Below are 25,826 nucleotides of genomic sequence, written 5' to 3'. Positions count from 1 at the left end.
ACACTATAGGAGGAGAAGAAGGGGCAGTTGAAACTCATGCAAGCCTGAAATTGGAATGTTTTAAATGTTCCCACAGCCCAGAAAGGACCGGATGGAACAGTCATTCCCAATAACTACTGTGACTTCTGCTTGGGGGGCTCCAACATGAACAAGAAGAGTGGGCGGCCTGAAGAGCTGGTGTCCTGCGCAGACTGTGGACGCTCTGGTGAGTGTGGCCCCTTCCCACACCGGGTGCCCGTAGACCAAGAATGCTCCTCTTGCATTCCTCTTCCATCTTGTGGTGCTGGAGACTGGAGAGGGAAGCGATGGTGGCGATGCTTTCGAGTGGAGAGGGGTTTTCAGCTCATTCTGATATTTTTCTTCTTTGGGTCTCAAGAACCAAAAGTTATGCCCTAGGATCCAGGAGAAAGGGCAAAGAGAAGTTTTGGGTTTGTGTCTGGCCTTTCCATGAGGTGCATATTTCTTTGTGCGTGTTTTTACGGACCATAGCGAGGTAGAGTGGAAAAACCTGGAGAGAAGGCAACGTGCTTTCTCGTAGTGGATGATGCACATGTAACAGAAAGATGTGTTTGTTCTTTGGAAGTGCCTAGGGCAAACCCGAAGAGTGTGGTGTGGTGTGGAAACATGAGTATTCGGAGAGCAACCACATCTTGAATTGTGGGAGTCAGAGATCCCCGGGCTCCTGGCTAGCTGCATAAACACCACTGCCATTGGCCACTCATCTCATTTTCTAAAACAGAACAGAAGAGACCCTGATAGATCAATGAGGCAAAAGGACAGGCATTCCTAGGGCTAATCTGCAGTTTATTTGGTGTATATGTTTATATTTTAACCTATCCAAAGGCTAAAATAACAGAAAGAGACTTTTGGTCTTGTTCCTTCATTCTTAAAATGAATTCAGTTCTTCAGATTATGTTCAAATGGTTATTTTGTTTTTTAGTTCTAACCAAACCATTATTTTTGGCTGGCCATGGTTGGTTGGTACTACCTATTTTTCATATTGTATTATGTCAGCACTAGACCACAGTGCGAGGCAGGGAGGAGAGAATTTCAACCCCATTTTTAGTCTCATCAACTCCTGATATGAGTAGGTGAAACAGTTTGGTTGGATGCTTGGTTCTAGCAATGAGGAGTCATTTCTCCTTTCTACCTTTCTATCCAGTGTCTTTTTCACTCCCAGTCCCCAGAGAAGAACTGAGATGACCCCATCATGGTTGACTGTAGCAACTCAGCTCTTTCCTTGCTCTGTCTGCAAACCTTAGCTTTAGCCCTTTTATATTTTGATGGTAGGGCTGTTTAGGGCGTAAGGCTGGCTTGAGTAGCAAATCAGTAATTTTAAAAGGACTGTGGTTTCTGCTGCACACAACCCTCAACGTGTGACTCTCAAGTGTGGTCCATTTGTGCAATTCTGTCAATTCATTTACTTTCCAAACATGGTACCTAACATTGAATTTTTTACTCTACGGATGCTAGCATAGAAGACAGGGCCCTTGTGATAGCGGACTGTTTTTTTTAAGATACTTAAAAAAAAAAACAGATGAAATTCAATGCAGTGTTTTTTAAAAGCAAGCAATCGGATGAAATCTCTACTTCCAGAAGCAAGATCACTTGGAGTGATGGTCTAAGCAACACGTTATGGACTGCTGTAGATTTGGATGGGTTAGAGGGGGCAGCTTCAGAATTCTCATTGCAAACTGGTATAATTTCTCCCCTTCCTTTCTTACAAAAGATGGGGTGCTAGAATCTAAGCCATGGGATGTCAGGAGTGGGAAGTTGTTTTTTTTCTATGCAAAGCCTCTTTCCACAACCTTCCCTCAGCTTTCCCCCCAAGGTTCTGTCTGCTGTGTGGCTCAGGGAGCCATTTTCTACCAGCCTAGGTATTCTCATTGCATTTACCAAGGATTGGTTTTGGTAGATCATTTAGTCAAGGTCTGACTCTGATGTTCCTGAAATAGTTGATACCATGGGAAGAAACAGGTGTCATTGGCCCATGAGATGAGATGTGCTTGTTAAGGCAGGTGGGCGAATACTTCTCTGGAGCCTCCCTACGGTCCTTCCAGAGAAGGGTATGGAGCTTGGAAGAGCTTCCTCCCCCTCCCATCTACCCTACCACTGCTGTTTCCTGGGAGAAAGTGAGGTTCCTGAAATTGGCACCATGAGGGATGTATCATTCCCTTATACAAGAGCAGTCCTGGGGCTCATTTAGAATGCGAAAAAGTTTAAACCTGAGTTTTACAGATTTCAGGATGCTCTGATTTATTAGGGCTTTTCTACTCCTATTTCTCACCTTCGTAGTGCCCTGAGTGAGATTTGACAACTGAACTTTCTGGAGTAACCAATACCTGGGCATGGCTGGTGGCTGGTGTGTGTGTGTGTGTGTGGTGTGTGCACGTGCACATGTATGTGGATGCAGATCACAGAAATTTCCTCTGTGGTTAAAGAAAACAAACTATTTTATCACCTACCACTTATCAGACTTTCCAACTTCCTTTTGCTTTCAGTGCAAGTGAACGACATGGCATAAGGGGAGAATTGAAAGGGTTCTGAAAGAATGGGATTAGAAGTGGGTAAAAATAAAAATGAAATAGATGGAGGCTTAACCACCTTGAATGAGTTATCTGACAGTAATATGTTTGTAGAGTTGACTGTCAAAGTGAAGGACAAACATTGTTCAAAGAAACACCAACAGAAAACACCAAAGAAATCCCAACCAGGCTTAAAAACCACCAGTGAAAATCATTGTCTGGGGCAGGGTTGAGTGAGCGTGCAAGCGCCTGTGTGTATGCACAACAGAAGAAGGTCACGGTTGAATCTTTCGCTGTCGGAAGCTGTGGACATATGTACTATGGTAGAGATGATGCCTTTTCAGGGAGTGGGGGAAGCCTCTTCCCTGGAAATGTTTGCTTTGTCCCAAATCCCCGTCACCAGGTGATGCACCGGGTTAATCCCTTTGGTGTGCAGATGGTTTAATATCTTGCTATTAAGAATAGCATTGTGATAATGTAATGAGAATATTAATAATGCTGTCTGTTGCTTAACCCATGTGCTGATATATTCATCATACATGTCAGCTCATTTGGGAGGAGAAGGCAGGAAGGAGAAGGAGGCAGCGGCCGCAGCACGTACCACGGAGGACTTATTCGGTTCCACGTCAGAAAGTGACACGTCAACTTTCCACGGCTTTGATGAGGACGATTTGGAAGAGCCTCGCTCCTGTCGAGGACGCCGCAGTGGCCGGGGTTCGCCCACAGCAGATAAAAAGGGCAGTTGCTAAACCCACGGAAGAGACTCTCTGGGCAATTAGCCATCCCCCTCTGACTTTGGTCATTGTGCTGGTTCTGATATATATTTTTTTTTAATGAAAGGCAACTTTAGATTTTCCCTCTATCCTTGCTTTTTTTCCCCTCACCTCCCATGTGTCCCTCCATCCCTCCCCCCACCACTCTGTTCTGGGTATGTACAACAGAAACACAAACTACTGAAACAAAACAAAACAGCAGAATGAGCGTTCTTCCGAGAGATGGCATCGTGATGCGCTATTTATTTTCCATAGAAATAGGAAGTTAGACGGATTGTCTCTTTTCTGAGGGGAGGGGGTCTTTTTGACAGGAGCAGAGTTGATGTCCTCAATTTTCGTATTTATTGGCAAAAGGAAGAGAAGAGGAACTTTGGGTTGGAAACAAAGAACCAATAACATTAAAACATTATTATTTATATATTCTAGCTATTATTAGAATCAGACTGTTTTTGAGTGAGAGAGAGAGAGAGAGAGAGAAGGGAAATCAAAGAAATCGAAGCAATATCCTGTTTAGAGGCAAGCCACCCGGTGGGGAGAGTTTCCTCAATGGGAGACGGTTGCACTTTCTGTGCCCCACGGAGTTTGCGGCTCCCCGCGGCAGACCCCTCCCTCATTCTCCTCCCTGACCTTTCCATCTTCCTCTCTGCTTGCGAGAAAATGTCAGTAGTTCCAGAGAAGTCGGGGTGCCTATGCCTGGCCTCCCTCCACACCTGGGCCCTGACCAGCCGCCTCCTGGGCTCCTCCTCCTCCATCAGTAGAGCTGCTGTTTTGTTATTGCTGGTTTTTCCTCACTTTCCTCCTGGCAAAGAACGACTTCCAAATGCAGGGATGGAATATAAGCAGAATGTCATGGGCTCAGCAGTGACTCCACCACCCGAGGCCGAGGCCGTGCTTCTGGAAGATAGAAGGAGACGTCATCATGTGTTTCCCCTCCCCTTGCCCCTGTTAAGAAACGTATCAATACCCATTGGATGATCAAGGCTACCGTATTTCTTCTATTTTTTTTTATAGTGCCCGCCAGGCACTTTGTTTTATGTTTCCAATAGCACTTCCTGAAATAAACCAAAGCAACACTGCTCAAGGCCCCTGGGGCGATGGAGAAGGCCACCCACCTCACACAGTCCCAAGAATGACCGGCTGCGAGGTCCTAGTCAAAAGGTATGTCTTGGCTAACCTGTCTTGCAATGTGGGCAAAACCATCATATCTATTTTTTAGTTTCCTTTTTCTTTTTCCTTTTTCCCCCACCTTGCTTTTTTGTTTTCCTGGGTTTGGACCCCCTTCTTAGTGTAAGAGTGGCTGCTGGAGTGTCTCCCCCTGGCCCTCTGTGGCCTGCGTGTGCATGTGAACTCATGTGGGCCCTGGCATAGGTGTGGGATCTGAGTCTTGCCTGGACTATGGGAGGGGCTCAGTGTGGAGAATGGCAGGCTTCTGGCTTCAACTACAAGAGAAAATGGCTGGGGAAGTGCTTGGCTAACTCTGCCTCCCTTGGCTAAACCTGGAAGTGGAGTCCGGGGAACTGAGATTGGAGTTGGCTGCTGGATTTGGGTAGGAATAGGGAGGTGTGGCCACAGGGCACTGCATGTCTAGGTGGTATTTCTTACTCTGGGTACCAATTTCAAAACCAAGGGGTGAGTCCAAATTAAAGAAGATCCCTGATTAGGCACAAAACTCAACTTGGCTGTTTGGCTGTTTGGAAGATTCTGCACTCCCTTTAAGGTTGGCCAGGGTTTCTGGCCTCCAGGAGTGCACGGTTCTGGAAACACAGGCAGAACTATTTGACATGGATTGGGAGACCCAAGTAGCTGCCTGGTTAACAGACTGCTTATCAGTGTCTCTGGGAAGATCTGCTTTGACAGTCCAGCCCCTGCAGATCTTCATGAATTAGACCACTCCTTAAAATAACAAAGCAACCTAAAACACAAGGACAAGCCAAGAAACCCAGAAATGAAGCCTTTGTGCTCTCCTGGTAGCCTGAGACAGAAAGGGCTTCCACTTTTCTCATGCTTGAGATGTGTATGTGATCACCTGGGCATTTATTCTCAGTTTTGAGGGAATGAAAATAACAATCCCACCCACTTTTGGGATGTTCTGTCTAATCTATATGTGGCCTGTTCCTAGGAAATATGGCATAAACCTCCAAGGTTGTCATATTCTGCATGCTCACATGTCAGCCAATAGAGTTTGTTCCAGTAGGTTCCTGCTAAGGGGATACAATGTACACTTGCTGTCATTTTCCACCTCTTTACTCTGTACCTTTGACTCAGATATTGGATTCATGGGATTACAACTTGCTTTCATTGATAAAATGTGAGCTTCTATGTTAATAAACATATGTTCAACCAATCTACACTCTCATTTGAATTCTGTGTAGTTGCTCATAGTCCCAGAATTCTCAATGACAATTTGCCTTTACACTTGAGGTTTTTTTTTTTTTTTAATCCACATATTTAAAGCAAATTATAAAGGCTTACCGAATTTCAGAGTCTAGCTTGGAGTCTAACAGGGGAACTAACCATTTAGAACTAACAAGGCAAACTCCCAGGAGAATGTTTATTTGAGAATGGGTATTACTTGTCTATTTTATATTTAATAGTATAGCTTGATCTTTGATCTTCAGTTTCTCTTCCTGGAGGTAGTAGATATCTTCACTTTTCTTCCTTGGGGTAGTAGAAGCATAGTAAGGTTTCTTAGCATTGCCAGAGCGTCTTGTCTCACCTTGCTTATAGTGTCTTTGAACAGACTCAAGATTTATACCCTTAAAAAAGCTGGAAGGGACTTTTAAGACGATCAAGTTCAAATCTTTCACTTTTCAGTTCAGAAAACTTGACCCAGAGAGGTTAAGTGAGTTAAGTTTGAGGGACTGGGATGGGCATTGCATTGGAGGGAAATGTTTTAAGGCAAAGGAAGGAAGCTCCGAGAGAGAAGGTATCGGAGGAGGAAGCTGGCTGTCCTGGGTTTCCAACCACTTTAGTGGTGGATGTGGTATATTTATCTCCCTTTCTCTAGATAGCAGTCTATATTTTTGTGTGAGACATTGTTCTGGGCGCTTTCCTTGGAATATTTCATTTAATCCTCATGACTACTCCCATGAGATAGGTGTTTATATTAATCCCCAGTTTGCAGAAACTGAGGTTAGTAATAAGGTTAAGAAATGTACAGCTAGGAAGGAGCCAGATTTTGATCCCTGGCAACCTGATTGTAGAGCCTATACTCTATCGTTGCCTGCATTGCCCCTTGCATAGTCTGTAATTAAGGAATATATATGCATGCATGTATATATACTTTGCTGTTTCTCAATTCCAACTGAAGAAAAGGGTTTTTGTAATGAATATAGCTTTTAAAAGGTAACGTCATTAAAGGAAATTTTAACAACTAAAGAGTAAGCAATTAGATCCTGTAAAAGAGAATTCTGATTCAGATTCTCTGCGGAATATTGTAGAAACTTACCTTCTTAATCATCATTTCTAGACAATGTACAAAGAGATCACCTTTTTGTGACCTTAGGAATTGTAGGAGCTGTGTGAACAGTCAACACACCTTTCTGTTGTTGCTTTTGTTAAATAAGTATCACTACTCAAAATTTAAAATACAAAAGAAATTAGAGTCATCAAGATGAAAACGATCTGACCAGCTTCCTTTGCCCTCAGCTCAGTAAAGTACCACCCTGAGTTTTCTGAGTCCCAGGCCAAAGAGAGGGGAACCAAAGATATAGAACTTTCTAAATTTGTTACAATATTTTAATTCCCTGGGGAGGGGGGCCGTTGACCTAAAGGTGACAATTGTTATGGTCTAGCTGATTTTTTTCCCTGCCTAGAACAATCAAATCCTTTATTTCTGTTACTGAGAGACTATGTAAAGATCAGACACTGTAATCACTATAACCCTGGGAATTAGAAATATGCATTTAATTTTTTAGAGGTACTATAAAGACAGTAATCCAATTTGCTACTGGTATTTTAGAGAGAAGAATTTAATAAAAAAAATGTGATGTTCACATCAATAGCATCCCTTTAAGGGTTCCTGCTTACTCGGCATCTCTCTCTGCACCTAATGGGCTACAGACTGATACTGCTTTATACAGCACTGGAGGGAACGCAAGATCGTTACTCAGGGAGAGAACTAAAGGGTGTTTGGGGGTTCTCACTTCATGGTGGAATAAAATTAATTAATTTTATCCCAGTATACCTCCTGTTACATCTGATGAATATGATCTTGAACATGTACTTAAAATTGGAGCAGATTCATCCGTTAGAAATTTTTCCTCAGGGGATTTTGCTCAGCCTTTGGAGGAGAAGTGACTTGTGTTGTGTATTTTCTGAGTGAGGTGTCTTTGATCTGGTGTGTGGAAGCCTAGAGTGGAGATGACAAGTTCTGGGCTCTGGGCTCAGCTCCCTGTGTGAATTTTTTGACAGGGATCTCTGCCTCAGTTTCTGAGAGGGGAAATGGACATTTCTTCCCCTATCAGAATATGTAGCTCATATTATTTCATGATGATGCGTAACTCTATGAGGTAGGGTAGATGTTATTTATTCCCGTGTTACTGATGAGGAAACTTGAGTTTTGATCCTGTTTGATGACTTGTCTAAAGTTCCAGGTTCAGTAAATGATGTATGGATCTTCTAATAATCTTTCCTCAGGCTATACTGACTTCCCCAAAGATCATCTTTGGAAGATTTCTTGAGTGAAATCAGTAAAATGCATGTAGGTCTTTTATTCAAGAATTTATTGGATGAAAAGGAGGTATTTGATTATGTAAAAGAAAAAACCGAAACAACAGACACCCCAAATGAAATTATGACACATTAGAATCTTTCTGAGAAGTAGCAGTGTCTAAGTCCTCATGAACTTTCTGGGAGAACTAAAGTTGAGCTTCCTAAATGGTCACTGTTTTTGTGGTGCCAGTGGTAGTGGGGGTAATGGTGGCAGGGAGTGAACATTTTGGGCCCTGGTCACAAACCCAATTGCTTCTAACACAAAAACATTGAATTATATAATATTGTGATGTTTAATAAAAGTGATTTCTGATCACCTATTCAAAATAGCAATACAGGAAAAGCCATTCTGCATGATTGGTTTACAAAATAAATGAGAATGGTGGAAGATTCCTGTTAGAACTGAATTATTGATAAAAAACATTGGCAATTAGGTTTTCAAAGTATCTCACCACTGGAACTCAACCAATAACTACGGCTTTTAAAAAAATTTACTTCTGAAATAATTTACACTTACAAAAAACTTACAAAGATTATACCAAGAATTCCCATATGTCCTTTACCCAGATTCTTCAAATAACCACAGTACAATGATCACAATCAGGAAATTCACATCGATGCAATGCTATAACCTACAGACCTTATTCAAATTCTGCCAGTTGTCTCACTAGTGCCCTTTTTCTGGTCCAGGATCCAGTCTGGGCTCACAGGTTGCCATGTCCTCTTACAACTCCTTTAATTTGGAATAGTTAGCACTACAATCTTGTTTTTCACAACCTCGATACTGGTTAGTCATTTCATAGCAAAAGCCATTCAGTTCAGGCTTGGATGCTGTTTTTCTAATGACTAAACTGAAGTTGTGCATTTTGGTTAGAATACCGTAGAAATGATGTTATATCCTTCTCAGTGCATTACATCAGGAGGTATGTGATTGATTTACCCCGTTACTGGTGACTCAGACATTTGGCCTTTCAGCTGAGATTTCAGGCTAGTCTGTTTACAGACCTTGGATGATAACATTTTCATTCAGATATACCTCGGTTCATTTGGCAACTAGGAACTGAGTAATAACAGTATGCATGTGACTGCTCAGCACTGTGAAGGACAGGATAAAATTAAACATGGGGCAATGAATTTATTGGCCATTGGATTTATTTTGTGACCTAGTGGATCAGACTAGAAATTCACAAATAGTTAAAACCATGTAAGAGCTGTCATGGGGTAGTATGTGATTATTTTTGCCATGGATCTCAGTAGACAAGAAGATTTTCTTGGAGGAAGCCATCTAGATCAACAAAGAGCTCCAGATGGACCATTGCTGTTGAATCTGTAGGCAAGAATGTCTATTGTCAGAGACAATGGAGATAATATTCGAACAAAAAGCAAAGCTGGGAATCACAACCTAACCCATGTAAAATGGCAAAAATCACCATTTGAAAACCCACCTAAGTACCATTCCGTAGCATTTTATTCCTGCTGCTCCTGTGCTTATCACAACACATCATGTTTGCTTGTAGTCCTTCTCAAACAGATGGAGTGTTCCTTGAGGGCAAAGGTGATATCACTTATGTCCTCCAGACAGTGCCTGACACCAATGTGCCATAATTATTTGTTGAAATAAACTGAGAACTGAGCAGTTTCTGAGCTAATTAGTGGAAGTCTTACCAAATCTCACTCTATACATAGAGAATGCTTAATAAATATTGTTGACAGAAAGATTGGAGAAGTCTCTGGACACAGCATCCAGTGGTTAAGTCAGAGGGGGCAGGTGGGAGGTGGTGAGGTGGTGGTGAGGGGTACAGGAGAGAAAAGGGGTATGTCAGGACAGGGGTCGGGATGGGTTGACCATGCATGGAGGGGTAGAAAACTATGCCTTCTTGCAGGGGATTGAGAGCAGGAGACTAAGAACACAGCTGCACATTGTTTCATTTTTATGGCCTGCAGTTGACTTAACCAGAGGAAACAAAAGAGAAAGTGGAAGTTAGGAGTGCCAAGTTGGGACTCACCCACGATTTTCTAGGTGGCTTTAGTGGGGCAAAGGAAAAATACATGCGTGTGTGTGTTGGGAGGTCAGGGGTGGAAATATGAAGAAACTGAAAGGGTGTGGGGAAAGCTTATGAGACAGACTCACTACAGAGTGGCAGGTAACATCTGACCAGAGGGGTCAGGGCACTGGGAGAGGGACAGAAAGACTCCTGGCAGGGAGTGAAATGATGACAGATGCCCACGGAGAGAACAATCGGCAGGCGTTCTGTGGGAGGTCCCAGGAAAGGTCACCTGGGTTTGATCACTCAAGGGAAGGAGCTAGAGGCAGGTGGTGACAGCAAAGAGCATGAGGGAAGTGGGGGTAGGGTGCACCAGCAAAGCGGATCAGAAAGGGAGACAGTGGGGTGGGATGGGGTAGAGGCAAGGAACAGGAGCAGATGTGGAGGGAGGACTTGGTCAAGGAGGAAAGTTGGATGCATGGAGTCTCAGCTTTGGAAGAGCATCTAATCCAGGCCTGTGCACCTGGCCATTGAGTGATGCCTTGGGTACCAGGAGAGTTGGGGCAGGGGAGGGGCCTTTCAACTTGGAAGAGGCTGAGCTGCTCATTTGCTTTTGAGCTTTTTTCACTGCTGGCTTGGCCATTTTCCATTTAGGCCCATTCTCCCTCTCCTCCCTCCCTTATCGCTCAGCTTAATGTGATTTAGGCACTGTTGGGACACCAATCTCTGTTTTCAGAAACTGCTTCCGGGGTGAAATGTGATAGTACTTGGTTTTATTGCTCACTCCTTTGTGTCAACTACTCCGTTCCAAAGACCAAAACGGCAGATTTCATTTCAGCTAGAAGCAAAAGCTATGCATGGCTATCCAGGCAAAAGGGCCCACCTGTGTGAACCACTACCAGGTTCCAAGGCTGACAAAGGGATCACTGTGCTAGTGGAGGACTGGAACTGGTCTCTTGGTTGGGGTCTGTCTCCGAGTAACTCCGACACACTTGAATCACTTGGGGCAGGGTTGGGGCTGAGTGTGTGTGCTTGTGAAGGAAGCAGTGTCCTTTGCGTCTGATGGAGTTTTCTGTGGCTGAATTGGTTCTATAACATAGAACTACTCATTTCTACTTGGATGACAGGGAGAGAGATGACATCATAAAGGTCCTTTCTGGGGTGTTTTAACTGTGAAAAGATTCAGTTTGTTCGGTTTCCAAGTGGAGGGGAAATTTTTTTTTTTTTTTTTTTGCTAACACCCAGTTCTGCCTGCTACACCACCTGGGAATTGACAATCCAGCTGTGTTCTCTCTGCCTCTGACCCAGTAGCAACTGACCTGCCCTATTCCTGGCTGATCTCGTGCTGCTGAAGTTCAAGGCGCTGGACACACTACCCTGATTTTTGTTGCACCTGGCCTAGCCTCATTAACTTGGCAATTAGTTGGTGGTTTTCTTTCTTTCTTCTTCTTCTTTTTTTTAAATTCATTTCATTTCTGTCACCCCTTAATTTTAATCTTTCTTTTTTAAGTAGTTGTTCCATGCTGTTGTTTTTTGTTTTATCTTTCATTGCCTTTCCCTCTGCAGTCAACATTATGACCTTGGGGACTCCAGCATCCTTCAAGCAAGCCATTTCCGAAGAAGGTGAAAAGAAGCCAGGATGATTGGCACCTCCTCCTCCTCCTCCTCCTCTTCTTCCTCTTCCCTTGCCCAGCCCCCTCCTGTGCGTGTGTTTCAGACAACACAGGGGCCAGCACAGGAGTGGAAAATCCTGCAGCGCAACTCAGCTCAGCCCACAGAAGCCTCGGGAATGGCCTCAGTTTGTGCAATAAGAAGATTTTTTTTTTTCTTTTTAAATCTTCATTGTATTTTCTTTGATTGTCTGTGAGAAAGTACCCAGGTCCGCCTGGAATTACTCTACAGTAGAAATAACTGAATACAAACAAACTGATGGAAAAAAAGAGTTAACTATTTTATTTATTTCAATATTTAAAAGGAAAAAAGTGCTGACATTGCACAGTATTTTTGTTTAAAGTACCTCCTACTTCAAAAGTTAAGCGCAATTTTGTGAAGACATGAAATCGTAAGAGTACTTAATGTAAAATAAAAGACTGCATATTAACTCTAAAGAAAAATGCCCCACATTTTAAATAAGAAAATAAAGATCAACTCTGCTCTCTCAGGCTTTTTAAAAAGCCATTCATGTATGTGCTTTAGGTATTTTTATTTCTGCGAGTTGGATGTGGTAAGTGAGGAGTGATCAGTTTTTTTTTTCCTCCTTCAAAAGTCTATTGAAAGTGTTGGTGATGTTAAATGATTGTGTGTTAAGACTTGACTGAAATAACTTAGCCACAAATCAGCAGTTTCCCCCACCCTCACTGCCCCCTCACCCCAGGCAAGCCCCTTTTATCTGAATGTCAGAAGCAGCCTGCCTCCTAGTTATCATGTCTGATGAGGTCTAGCTCAGAAAGGAATTCCATCTAGTGATGGAATATATCCCCTCAAGTTCAATAGATTCGAATGCAGAGAGCTTTGTTTAAAATAATGCAGCAAAAAAAAAAAAAAAAAGCAAAAATAAAAGCATCAGCTGAGATGATATTAGTTCAGTCACCTAACAACTCCTAGAAGAGATGAGCAAAGGGAACCTTCTGCTGAGCTGGCTTCTGGGGCCTGAGCTTCCAGAGCTGTCCCCAAGGGCTAGGAAGGCCGACCTGAAAGATGGGAACCTCAAATTCAGTTGCTGGTGGGAGCCAAGGAAGAAGGCGAGTGTTCTAACATGGCCCTTTCTGGCTGAGCTGGCGGAAGTTGGGTGTTTTGGCCGATGAGATGTATCTTGGCGCTGTGTCTGTGGCCCAGCAAAGGTTCAGGGCTGACTGGCTGAGCCACTGGGTTCTACCCGCAGGCTCCCCACTGCACTGGGCTTTCACACAGCCATGCTCTTGGGTTTCCCTCCCTTGTAAGCAGAGTCATAATAACACACAAACAATCTAAGGCTGGGTATTCTGGTCAGCGGAGGTCCTTGAGTCACAGTGTTACTGAAATGGTTCTGAGCCTGAGAATCTCTTTGGCCTCTGAAAGGGCAGGGCAGGTGGCACCGACTTCCTGCCAGTCCTTTCAGGTTTCCCGTTCAAAGCCAGTCCTGTTGGTGGAGGGGATCATCGAGAGTGTCTGTACCATTTTGTAGCCCTTTTCTCTGACATTTTCTGGTAGAAAATGTCCCTTGTCAAAATGCTAATAATTATCATCATAATCTGCTTTCCAACCAACTCCCACAAGTGACAACCTGTGTAGAACTGTGATAAAGGTTTGCATAATGTAGGGTTTGTACCAAGTGTGTGTAAGTTTCTGTTAAATAAAAGTCTGTTTCCAATGCTCCTATAGCATCTCTGTAAAATTTGCTTGACCAACCAAGCTCATCCTGTGTGAGTTCACTTTCACGCCATCATGCGGCAGGGACTCCTGAGATGATTCTTCCCACTTGCGTGCCAAGATTTGTTGAACCTTTTGTTGTTTTATTCACAAGCACGGTCTAGAACAGCAGTTGCCACTGGCTTGGCTGACAGATGGTGGCCTGGAAAGTGAACAGTGACAAGGGTTGGTGCCAGCGTTCGTTCTCTGAGCCCAGGGTTGCTGTCACCCACTCCCCCATCACCATCACCATCACCATCACCATCACCATCATCACCCTCTCCATGGCCAAAATTGATGGATTGAAAGCCTGATTATGTGAACCGACTTAGTATACCTGTCCAAGGTTGCTGTCACACCTGTGCCAAGAATAGAAGTTTTGCACAAAAATGCAAGATTTAGTGTGTGCTTAGAATAGGTGGGAGGTTAAAATTTTCATTGCCTGAAAGGTGCTGTTGGTGTAGCCTCCCAAGCTGCCGGTTGGTGCAGCTGTCAGCTGGAACCCCTGGGGTAGGCTTTCCTTGTGCGTGAAGATGGGCCCTCTTATCTAATGGGTCAGCTAGGTCAGACAGAACCAGGTGAGCATGTCAGGCCAGGTCTTGACCTTTGAGCATTGCTGGCCCCAATGGGGCCAAGTGGAGATGAACATGACACTGTAATGCTGCTGCCAGTGTACTCCATCTTTCTTTAGACTGAATATCACATTATGCCTTGCATTATGGACTTTGTAAGTTTTCCTAGCAGTAAAAAGAAAGCCCCACACCAATATGGTGCCCTCCTTAGGGTTTTTTTTTCCCTTTTTATTGTGATGAAATATGCATTACATAAAATTTGCCTTTCTAACCACTTTTAAGATACAGTTCTGTGTCATTAAGCACATTTACATTGTTGTGCAACCATCATCACCATCCATCTCTAGGATTTTTTCATCTTCTCCAACTGAAACTCTGTACCGTTTAAACACGTACTCCCCATTCCCTCCCCAGCTCCTGGCAACCACCATTCTACTTTCTGTCCCTCTGAATTTGACTCCTCTAAGTACCTTGTGTAAATGGAATCATACAGCATTTGTCCTTTTGTCACAGACTTATTTCATTTAGTGTAATATCTTCAAGGATTATTTATGTAGATGTGTCAAATTTTCCTTACTTTTGAAGGCTAAATAGTATTTCATTGCATGTGTAAACCACATTTAGCTTATCCATGTATCTTTTGATGAACACAGAGTAAAATGAAGTTTCACATATTTATTACACATCACCCACTTCCTATAGTGACTCAAAATTTGAGACATTAGGTTCAATTAAGAAGTCACCTAAGGAATAAAATATCTTCTTCCGTGGGAAGCGATTTCACCCTCTAATTTACTCCCTAGAAAAGAGGACCTTGATTCTGATGGGCCAGTGCTTTCTACCTAGAGTGTGTCTTTCCTCATGACTCAGGCTTTCTTTGCAGATGCTATATTTGGGCTGCTCACAGGGATGAGAGGTCTGACATGAAGGTGTACTATCAATGTAAATAACTAAGGATAGAGGAGATCCAGGATGATCAAATGTCCATAATAGTGGGCCATGAGGACAGGGACTGACTTTTTCACGTGTCTGATAATGGGTTGTAGGCCAAGAATGATGTGCTTTCTGTCTATAGATGGTCACTGACCAAGAGGGAGGGCAAAAGTACACACATGGGCCAGAGAATGAAAAAGAGAGAAAGAAATCATGTTCCTCGTCCACTTGGAAACATGTAGTTACCATAGATGGTTAGCGCTGGGGTTGAAAATCTGATGCCGACAGAGCAGGTATCTTTGGTGAGTGAAGCAGGGCAGGTATGACATAAATGACAATGCCAGAGAGATGTGGAACAGCCCTTGAGGCTCAGTCTCAGGTCACAGGGAGACAACAGGAGTGGTAGGGAGTGTCTCAAACCAGGAAGCACCTGTGCTTCCAATGGGGCAGCCGTGACTCAGCTCAGGGGATGCAGCCTGCAGGAGGTGGGCCCAGGGCTCCCAGATCTTCAGGTTTTTCAAGGGAGGTCACAATTCAAACATTTTGATGAGATCTCCCCATTTTTCAGTGTTGGTGATAAATGAAAAATGAAAACTGAAGATCAGCTTTGAGTGCCCTAACTGAACATGACCATGTGCCTACTGGGCACACTTAGATGGCTTTGGGGCAGCTTTTCTCAAGGGCTGCCAGTCTGGGTAAGGTGGAAGTTGAGGTTGGAATGCCTTGTCCAGATTCTCATAACAGTGGATCTTTGCCTTAATCTATGGATGCCTCTAGCGGTATCCTGACTAAGGATTGTTATGTGGTGGGAATGGGTCCCTGGGTTGGTCTCTGGATGGAGCTAGGTCATTATTCAGCACATGTTAGGGGTGATTCAGGATATGGCTCCACCAGAAAACATTCCCCTATCCATTTCCTTTTCCTCTGCATGTACATGGAAGACCTTCTCTTTAGAACTCTGGGTAGAGTTGTACAGTTTAGAGATTTTTTTAAAAATTCAGTTTATTCTTATTGATGACCAGTTGTCTATTACATCACATTCCTTTTACCCTTCTTTTCTAAGAAACCCAAATCACTCCATGTAACTAGAACCATATTTGGGTTTTATTATATCCGTAAATCAGCAGTTTCAGAACTTCCTTTCATTAAAAAAATCCTTCTGGAATTTTAATTTAAATTAACCTTTTAAGTATTTTATATATAGATTTTTACAAATTTTTTAAATTAAAATTTCTTGTGGACACATAGTAGATGTAGATATTTATGGGGTACATGAGATGTTTCGATACAGGCATGCAATGTGAACATAAGCACTCATAGAGAATGGGGTATCCAGCCCCTTAAGCATTTATCCCTTGAGTTATGAACAATCTGATTACACTCTTTACATTATTTTAAAATATGCAATTAAGCTACCACTGACTACAGTCACCCTACTGTGCCATCAAATAGTATTTTATGTTTTATATGCATCTTATTTCAGAGTATACTTTGTAAGAGAGTTAGGCTGGCTTTTAAGTATGCAAACACTACTCGCTGGGGTCACGGTTGTTTTCTGGTTTTGTTTTCTTTTGTTGGGTTGGAGAGGAGGTTATTCTGAATAAGCAATTTTTTTGCCTTATCATTTATAATGGGGATCAGCAAATTTCTCCTGTAACACACCAGATAGTAAATATTTAAGGCTTTGTAAGGCAAACATCTGTCACAACTAAGCTTTGGGTGAAGCATGAAAACAGCTGTAGAGGATATGTACAGGAATGGGCGTGGCTGTGTTCCAATAAAACTTTATTTACAAAAATAAGCAGTTGGCCAGATTTGGCCCACAAGACATAGTTTGCTGATCCCTAATTTAGAAATAGAGAGTATTGCACTGCTCAGTTGGGGGTGGTGGTGGTGGTGGTAATAGGGCATTTTCTAAGCTTCAGGACTAAGGAAAGAGAATTTCACATTACCAGGTGAAAGGCTGCTGATGCATTTCATGATTCAGTACTGTAAACGATTTCATGGCCAAATGCAACAAATGTTTCACAGCCAGAAAAATCTCACCAGAAGATTTTGGAAAGCTCTTTACTAGTTTTTCTAGTTTTGGTACAGAGTCCAAACTGCAGTAGTGCCATGTTTACCAGAAGTGTCTATGGATAATCCAGCCATGCGTAACAGTGACTCTCTGTTATGGACATCATGACTAATATTATTCATCTCTAGCAACTTGGGTCTTATGAGTTAAGTGAACATAGATGGTAGTGTTTCATCTGTATGAGACAAACGATAGGAGACAATGAGTGGGGCCCAACTTGGAAGATGTGGAGTTGTTGCCGTTAGAGAAATGGTCTCTTTGTGGTGAGCACAGATTCTTTAATGGCTGTGACTCCTTAAAGTGGTTAACTATGGGATGTTGAGGATGTTGCTGAGATATATTTCTTCCTAAGTACTCAGATTCTTCATATTCAGAATGACACTTTCCCAACTTCTTACTTCATCTCCCAAAACAACCAATAAGAAAACATGTTCTTCCTTGGATGGTGGAGAAGATTATTGATACCAGACCTGCTACTGAATTGAAACCTTCTTACTAGTTGCATATGGAATGATCCTGAAGGATGGTCGATGAGCTAGTCACGACAGGTGGTAGTAGTCAAGCTAAGTTTATTCAAGAGATGCTCTTTAGCCATTGTTAGTGGATACTCCATTGTGCTGAGAGGATCAGTGACTTTCAGACCTCAGGATAACTTTCAGTGGGGTTTATTGCTAAGTTCCCCCAGTTACCTCCAAGTTTCCTGAACAGGGGCAGTGTTTGGGATAAGCATGTTAAGTATCTGCTTCATTTTCTCCAAGCTCTACCCTGTGATCACATACGAAGTCACCCAGAAGTTAGTTTTCAGACATAGACCAGGAGGAGAAAGAGTCTTCAGACTAAAAGTTAGAAAATGCTATGCTTTGTGTTTTATTAAACATGGTGTGAACAACACACATTGTTTGGTTACCTGATATTTCTTTACACCAGACTATGAAATACTTTTTTGAGAGGTGATGACAGTGGTCATCAATGGTTTAGCGTCAATCTGCTTGACTGGATTATGTTGATTGTATTATTGGCCATCACCTGGCAAGGCACAATTATAGCTGAGATAGATCTGGAAGTTGTAGTGGATCACAAGCTGGAGGAGTGTTGTGTTGTTTATTTTTAAGAAAGCATGATAACCAAGCTGTGTTAAACTGGGAATGATGTGGAAGGTCTGGGAAGCAGTACTCCAGCTCTATTTAATATTTGACACCACTGTGTTTGAATTAGCTGAAAAAGACTGTGGAAAATCCAAAAACTGCAGAAAAGCTTATTAACAATATGTTTAACAGGATGAACAATAAGCCCTTTAAGGAAAGGTTTGTGGATTTGGGGTTAACTTGGGGAAAAAAATTAGGGGTCACTTCATAGCTGTTATTATGTGTATCACTGAGATAAAGGCACTGACCAGTTACATTTGGTCTCCGGGGAGCACAGGAAAAACACCTTGGTGCCTAAAACAAAGAGACATGCAGTTCTTCTGACACCAAGCATTTTAGACTGTTGAGGCTGATGGGGAACTCACTGATAGCCAAGCATTTCTCTTGCATAGAGTTGGGGGCATGGGCTAGATGACCTCTTGGGGTCCCCATCTAGCTCTGTAATGTTTTACATTATAGCTAGATGACCTGGAAGAGTTGGTGCCTAACTCACCAACCAGGAAGTGGGGAGACGTGGAGAAGATTAGTTTCACGGATATGTATTATGATCACTAACTAAAATTACATTTCTAGGCTTGTTTCTATTCACACTGAATCAATGTCTCAAGCATTTTGTTGACTTCCATTGTTTTGGTAGCATGAGCCACCAGCTGAAAAGTGAATGCAGTGGCAAGACACATTTTCCTCCAGAGAAATGCCAAGTATGTGAAAAAGAGACAGTGAGAAGAAACTGTAAGGACAGTAAGGCCAAAAGGCCACCAGGTGAAAATGGTTCTGCTGAAACTCCATCTGAATTCCACTCCAATTTTCATCTCATTGGACACCACCACATCCAACATCATCCTTGGTGCGTGGATTTCATAATTGCTCACAGGACTTGGATATTATTCTCAGCATGATTTTGGTTGAATGACCTCACTAATATTCATGGTTGTCTACTATGTTGTCTCCAATCTGGGGAGGAAAGGTCTTATTAGAAGATGAATTTAATTATATATACAATTATATTTATATATGTTACATATATAGATAAATGACAAAAATTCTGCTTCAGAAAAGAAGTGATCGGCATTCTTTCTAAATAATTTTAAAAAGAACTCCGAAAAATTTTGCTCTGTGTTTGATTTAAAGAAGTAGCAAGGATTGTACCACATTTAGCACGTGAAGTGAACTTTCTGTGGACCATACATATTATGGAGTCTGGGGATGGAGATAACTTATGTAAGAAAGAATGTAGTATGAATTGCCAGCATGAACATTTGTGCTGAAACTTCTGCTTGGCTGAGTGATGAGTACAGAGAGACTGGCAGTTTGTAATCCTGAAAACTACTTTAGTTAAAATAGATTGTTTTACCCTCCATAGATCTCAACTTTTTGTCCATAATTGAAAAATAGATCAATGTGTTTTGACCGCATGCTGCTACTTTGTATAATGACTCTCCAGTTACTGGTTTTCTTTGTACTACTTATAAATGAAACAAACATTTACCAAATGTCTTGTGTTGCCATAATGTGCTAGGTTCTGTAAGACATAAAAGAAGCAAAGGGGAACTGGAATAACCTTTTGGGGGATACTTTCTATGCATTAGTTACTGAGTCTAGGCTTTTTATAGATATTAACTTGTGAAAGCCATAGAACAGCCCTTTGAGATTAAGATTACAATTCGTATTTTACAGAGGTAGAAACTGAGGCTCAGAGAGATTGAGTTGACAAAGGCAGTAGTGATCGCTGGTAAAGTCTGATTTTTCCAACCAAGGATTTTTCTGGCTCTAAAGCCTTCTCCACTGTGTAAGATACCTTTTCTGTTCTGGAGGAGGTGAAAGAGGTGGTTAGCATATTATTCAAGACAAGACAATTTAAAATTAAATGCCAACTTGGTGCAAAATGTGAGTGCCAGGTAGGCTCAGGAAAGGGACCAGTGCAGGTTGGAGTAGCGGGGGAAGTATAGAAAGAGGCATAGAGTTGGGGTAGACAAAGAGAAGGCAGACCACTGAGAGCAAGAGTGGGAAATACCTGAGCAAAAGCTCAGAGGTGTGAATGGGCCCAGGAGGCTTGGAGCCCGAGCAGAGCTGAGCGTGAATGGAGTGGAAGGAAGATCCCGGGCTGCTGGGGGGAGTCACAGGTATGTTACGAGCGTCCACACTGTGGTGGGGCTTGATTCATTAGGGCATTAGGGCACTGTAGGAAGGAGGAGGCTGGCCACGAGCTCTTGAGCAGGATGCATGTGATGTGTAGGATGACTGTGTGAGGACAGCTGAATTGGGCATGTTAAGGGGTTTGGGTTTGTCTACCTTTCCCCACCAGGTTGCCTCTGATCCTGTCGTGGTTGTAGGATCCTAGACCTCGTGGGGAAAAGAAGTGATCAGCACTCCTTCTAGATGTAGATGTCGTAACAGAACCCCAGTTTCTCCCGTCTTCTGGCTGATACTTACCCAACTGATAAAATCTTCAAAGTGCCGAGTATCAATTCCATGGGGATTTCCCACCAGTTACTGTTCTGAAACCAGAGAAACTGCAATGACACTACCTGCTGGGTGGTAATGCATTTGGGAGGAGTGTGGGATATCCCGAGAGGCTGGCGGGCTCCAGAAAGCTTTAAATTGAGAGGCCAATTTAACTTTGGGATCAAAATCTATGATTGTTCTCTAGACAAGTTGGAAAAGGGTTTATTTGAAAAAGCACCCTCTATCTAGACTGACAGGTCACTGACTGTGATGCGAGGAAAAGAGGAAACCAGGCTGAGATACTGGCCGTGAAGCTCCTTGGGGTCTGACCCTCAGCTGATTTACTTCTTGGAGGACCTGAGAGGGGCTGAGCTTGCAAGCCCTGAGTGCTGGCTTCCATTTCTATCACTGATTCTCTTCGCTCTTCACCTCACCTTGTCGGTAGGCTCCTTGCTGGCCCCAGAGGCCGAAAGAGGTGCAGCCATGTGTGAGGAGTGTGCACTGGGAGTCAGGGGATCTGAGCCATCTACTCCGTGGAGGCCCGGAGTGGCAGGCCCTCCCTGACATGCTGAATAATCACCAGTGTACTCTCCATGTAATCTTCCTAGCAGCCTTGTCAGAAGTTATTGTCCCACTTAGCAGATGAGTAGACTAACATTCGGAAGGGTTAAGTGACTCAGGCCAAAGCTATGCAGAAGTGATAGGGCCAGACTAGACTCCAGGCCTTCCTTCTGATGTTCGCATTAGTGCATGTGCCATTGCGTGTTACTCCCAATAATGTTCAGTGACAACTGTCTTCCTTACGCCTGGCTGAAAGTGGCAGAGCATTGGACTAAAGAGGTTATTTGACAGCATGGAATTGAAACCCACAACAGAAGAATATCCATCCTCCTCCTGAGGAAAGGAAAAACAATTGGATGTGAGCCTCCACATTAACCTCTCTTCCCACCCTACCCACCCCTGCATCATGTGTGCAGCACCTGGGCCTTGTACAGCGTGGTCTCACCCAACCCTTGCAAACTCCCTCTTGTTCATCTGCCTTCAGATTGTAATGTTTATGTAGATCTGGTACAGCCTGCATTCTGGGGCCCACTGTTAATTGTGCATTCAGTGCAGTGGGGCAATGTTCTGTTTTATGCACCCACCTATGTTACCTACATACTGGTTTGAAATTTCATGGTGTGCTCTGCGATAAACACCCCAGGTCTGCCTCTGAGGGCCATATTAGGGCTATTGCAGGCAGTCCTCTGAGTTGATTTTGCCCAGCAGAGGTTGAGAAGTTTGGCTCTAAAGGAAGTCTCTGTCTGCTAAATGGCCCAGGGAGAGAGACCTTGCCTCCCTGCTTCTCCTGCCTTAATTTCAGGAAACTCTGCAGCTTCCCCCGCCCTCCCCCAGCACCATCCTTCTGGTCTCTGCTGTGCTAATCACAGCTCATTCTGGCTGCAAGCCTCATTTGGGGAATGAGTGCTCTAGGACTCCCAAAATGGGAGGAGGGAAATTAAGGACAGTTGGCCAAATGAGTCAGCCCACCACGAATGAGTCATGGGGACCACCCCCCTCTCCAAGCCTGGGAAGCTTTGTGGGGAAGGACCCTCTGTCTCATTCAGGGCTCACTGGGAAAGACTTTCCCCATGGGCTTTACCTTTGGAGCAGGTGGTGCCGGCTTTTATTGCGAGAGAAAGGGAACCAGGCTCACTCAGAGTCAATTCCACGTTACCCCAGATTCTCTAGCCTCATTGTCCCTTATGTGACAATCCTGTGATGTAGGGGATGTTCCTATTTTATAGCTGGAGAACTGAGGCTGAGAAAGTTTAAGTAACTTGCCCAGGATCAGGAAAATGCACATGTGTAGTAACAGTTGTGCCAGCCCCAGGGAGAACACATCCTGGCCGTGAGTCCTGTTGCCCACTGGCTGGTCAGTGACGTGGAGTTATGCCAGTGTGCAAATGAGCCTGAGCTTCCCAGCAAAGGCAAGCTGGGTGGTTGCAAAGAGCCAGCTGCTCTGGCCAGCCTGCCCCATTCTGGGCAGCTCTGTGGGACCCTACCACGTGGCTGGTTGTGAGACTGTCAGGAGTGGAGCAAAAAAACCCTCAGCCCCTGGCAGGACACTTTTCCTCTCCCCAGATTTCTTTGCCTCTTGTTACCCCATTTTAAGGCCACAGACATCATTTGGTTGTACTACTTCAAAGGAGATTCCGTCTCCATCTTTGTAAATAACGAATACAACCTGGTTTTAGTCAGATGATCTTGAAAGTTCTCAGATGCCATTTTGGTGAAAATGTGACATTTAAAAAATTACTTTCTTCTTCCATCCCTCTGTCTTCCTGACTTACCTCCATTGCCCAAACACAGGAGCACTTCTTAGGCTCCCTTTCTGTGAAAGCCTTTGGAGCTCTCCCTTTTGGAAACTTCTCCCTCCTAAGAGGCTGGGAAAAAGAGAGCTGGGTGCAGAGCAGACGGTGCCCAGGAATATTTTGGCCCTGGCTTCTGATGTGCATTCATCCTTCCGGAAGGCAGGGTCAGGGAGGGGTCAGTCGCTGGCTGAGGCCCCAGGGGCTCTTGTTTGCTGTGGTGGCTGAACAGGAAGAAGGAGCAGCCCCGGAGCACGATGCCAAGATTCCAGACCCCCTGCCCGCCCCCATCCTGGGCCACCTCCCTCAGGGGCCAGGGCCATGCTGCAGAAAGACTTAGGAGACCCGGTTACAGTTCTAGCTCTGCGCCACCTCTTCCTGTACCCTGAGCAAGTCACTTTACCTCTTAGAGGCTTGGTTTCCTTCTGTGTCTAAAGAAGGGGTTGGACTTGGTGGTCTCCAAGATTCACTCTGGTTCTGACAGTGTCTGAGTTGATCAAGTGAGGAACCCATGATAGTGCTATCCTCTTTAAGAAAATTGTTTGCATTTTAACTGGGGATTTTTGGAAGGGTGGTTTTTAAGCCACTGGAGCATCATCAGTGGTAGAAGTTTCAGGCACTGTTCCCGGGTGTCTGTGGAGGAGAGATGGCATTTTGTATACCTCCCACCCACACATGCTGATCTTGTTTTGGAGGGAGACTCCTCCTTTGTCCTCTTAGCTCACCCATACCTGTGACTCCTTGTGACTCCCTAGCTCCATCCACCTTTTACCTTGAAGAGGAAGATGGAGAGGCCGCATGGAATTAGAGGGGGCATCTGTGTGGATCCAGGGTACCTATGGGGTGTGCACCTACAGAGAGCCACTGGTCATAGCATTGGCTGGACCCACTCCAGATGAGGTTTTGCTGGCCACAGGTGCTGCCCTATCCTCAGCTGTCAGGTGCAAAGACCCTAGAGCTTGTCTGACAGAGAAGGAAACAGACAGCAGAGAGCCATTGCCAAGATCTCCTGGCCCCAGGGGCAGTGCTGGCCTGAGTCTCTGGACTTGTGGCTGAGTGGAGTGTTCTCTCCCAAGCCAGGCTGCTTCCTTCAGCTGATCCCTTTATCCAGTCTCTTTTCTCCCCTTTCATTTCAGGGAGCTGATTAACTTCTTTGTGTTTTCAGCCTTTCTAGATCCTCGCCTTTAACTCTGTCGGGGCGGGGTTTGGAAGTGGCCTTGACCTGGTTTTGCCCTGGGGTCATTCAGGGAGTGCCTTTAATCCCGGATCTTAGATTAGCTACCATGGCTGGGTAGCTAATGAGCAGTACCCCCTCATCCCCAGGCCATCCTCTGGGTCCTCGTGTTTCCCTCAAGGGCAGCGTGGAGCGTGGATGGGGCGGGAGGAAGTTGTGGAGAGGAAAGCAGGACTTTAGCACAAGTGGGGATGTGTCTATTGCCCCAGCCCTCTGGCAGGGGAGGCCACCGGATGGTCAGAGCCCAGTGCTCTGTGGAGTCTGCTCATCAGCCCCTCGGCCTCCTGTGTCAGGGGAAGGGTCTTTCCCAGTGCTTGTTTCCTGTGGCCGAGCGGTGTAGTGGTTACTTGCATGGATGTTGGTTGGAATAAGATACGGGTTTTCATCCTGTCTCTGCCAGCAGTTGGCTGGGTTGTCTTGAGTAAATTACTTAGCTGTTCTGAGCTTCAGCTTCTTTGTCTATAAAATGGAGACAATAATACCTGAATCACAGATTGTTTTAAGAGGTAAATAAGGAAGTGTGTTCAAAGTGCCTAGCACAAAGGAAGCGCCTCATGAAGTTGTAGCAATAGTACTAATAAATTAATACCCACCCCCCCCGCCCCCCCACCGAGGGATGAGTCAGACAATTGAGTTTCTGCATCTTTTAAAGAATTTGGCCAGAATTCTGGTCAAGCTCCTGAATAAGCAAGAACCAAAATCTCTTTTCTGAGTTCTTATTCTTTCACCCATTCCTTCCAGCTCCCTTCTTCTTTGTCTCCTGTCTTCTTTGTTTCCTTCCTTCCTCTTCTCACTTTGTTGCTTCTCTCTGTCCTCACTCTTCTGGAACCTGTGATGACCTCTTTTCTTTACTTATTCATGATCCAAAGTGCATCCTGGCAGTTCCTAAAGCTGGTGCCATTCAACTAATTTTCTGCTTGCTGTGAGTTCCACCTCCTGCCTCCATAAAGACTCCACAGCTCCCCCAGCTGAAGGCTCCCCTCCTGGCTGGCAGAGTGCTCATCACTCCTCGGGATGAGGATTTTCCCACAAAATCCTTTCCTAACTTAGGTCTTTTTAACTTTCTATTCTTTGGGTTCCCAACCACCATGACAAGTGGATATAAGAGTCTGGAATTCAGAAAGAGGTTCATGCTGGAGATATAAATTGGTAATAACAAGTGTATAGAAGACATTGAGGGGAAGTGAGTCCACATAAAAGGAAGAACTGGGAGAAAGGGAGAAGAGGAGGATTCAGCAAAGAAGACCAAGAAGGGGCAGCCAGCGAGGTGGGAGGAGAGCCAGGCGAGTGTGTGGAGAGGGGAGAGTGTAGAAAGGAGGGGCATGGAGAGAACTGGCCCTTTCCAGTTGTGCTAAAAGAAGAAGGAGCAGAGAAATTGGACACTCAACAGAGGGGGATGCTTGGTCAGGAAGGATCTCTTTGGAAGATGGGAGCTTTTACGGCTCGTTTGTATCCTGGCTGAATGGTCTGCTAGAGAGAGAGAGAGACATTGGCGATGCAAGAGGGAATAACAGCAGGAGCAAAATTCTCAGGGTGAGAGGTAGGGATCCTGGTGCCAGTCGGCCTTGGGTTAGGAGCTGAGACCGTTCATTCCCGGTAATAGGAGGGAGACAAGCGTAGGGATACAGAGGCAGGGAGCTGGGTGGGTGTGGCATGGAGAAGATGCGATAGTTTTATTCTTTTTTT

General features: G+C 44.2%; 1 protein-coding gene across 6 annotated transcripts in view; it reads left to right on the top strand.

Moving 5' to 3' along the window:
* Positions 1–25,826, top strand: part of DPF3 (double PHD fingers 3) — a 279,174-nt gene that overhangs the window by 219,708 nt on the left and 33,640 nt on the right. For 3 of the 6 annotated variants that reach the window (XR_010137066.1, XR_010137068.1, XR_010137067.1), the window contains 3 exons: positions 77–205; positions 3,072–4,456; positions 11,563–12,555. Coding sequence is in view for 3 of the 6 variants with exons in the window: in XM_054530783.2 (XP_054386758.2) it covers positions 77–205 (129 nt within the window). In the remaining 3 variants the exon portion in view is untranslated. Of the gene's footprint in view, positions 1–76; positions 206–3,071; positions 4,457–11,562; positions 12,556–25,826 lie in introns of those variants that run through there. The other 3 variants (XM_054530783.2, XM_054530781.2, XM_054530787.2) reach the window with 1 other exon arrangement.

Source organism: Pongo abelii, chromosome 15 (assembly GCF_028885655.2).
Source record: "Pongo abelii isolate AG06213 chromosome 15, NHGRI_mPonAbe1-v2.0_pri, whole genome shotgun sequence".
Lineage (NCBI taxonomy): Eukaryota > Metazoa > Chordata > Mammalia > Primates > Hominidae > Pongo > Pongo abelii.
Note: the sequence above shows the minus strand (reverse complement) of the source record. Positions and strands in the feature narration are given on the sequence as shown.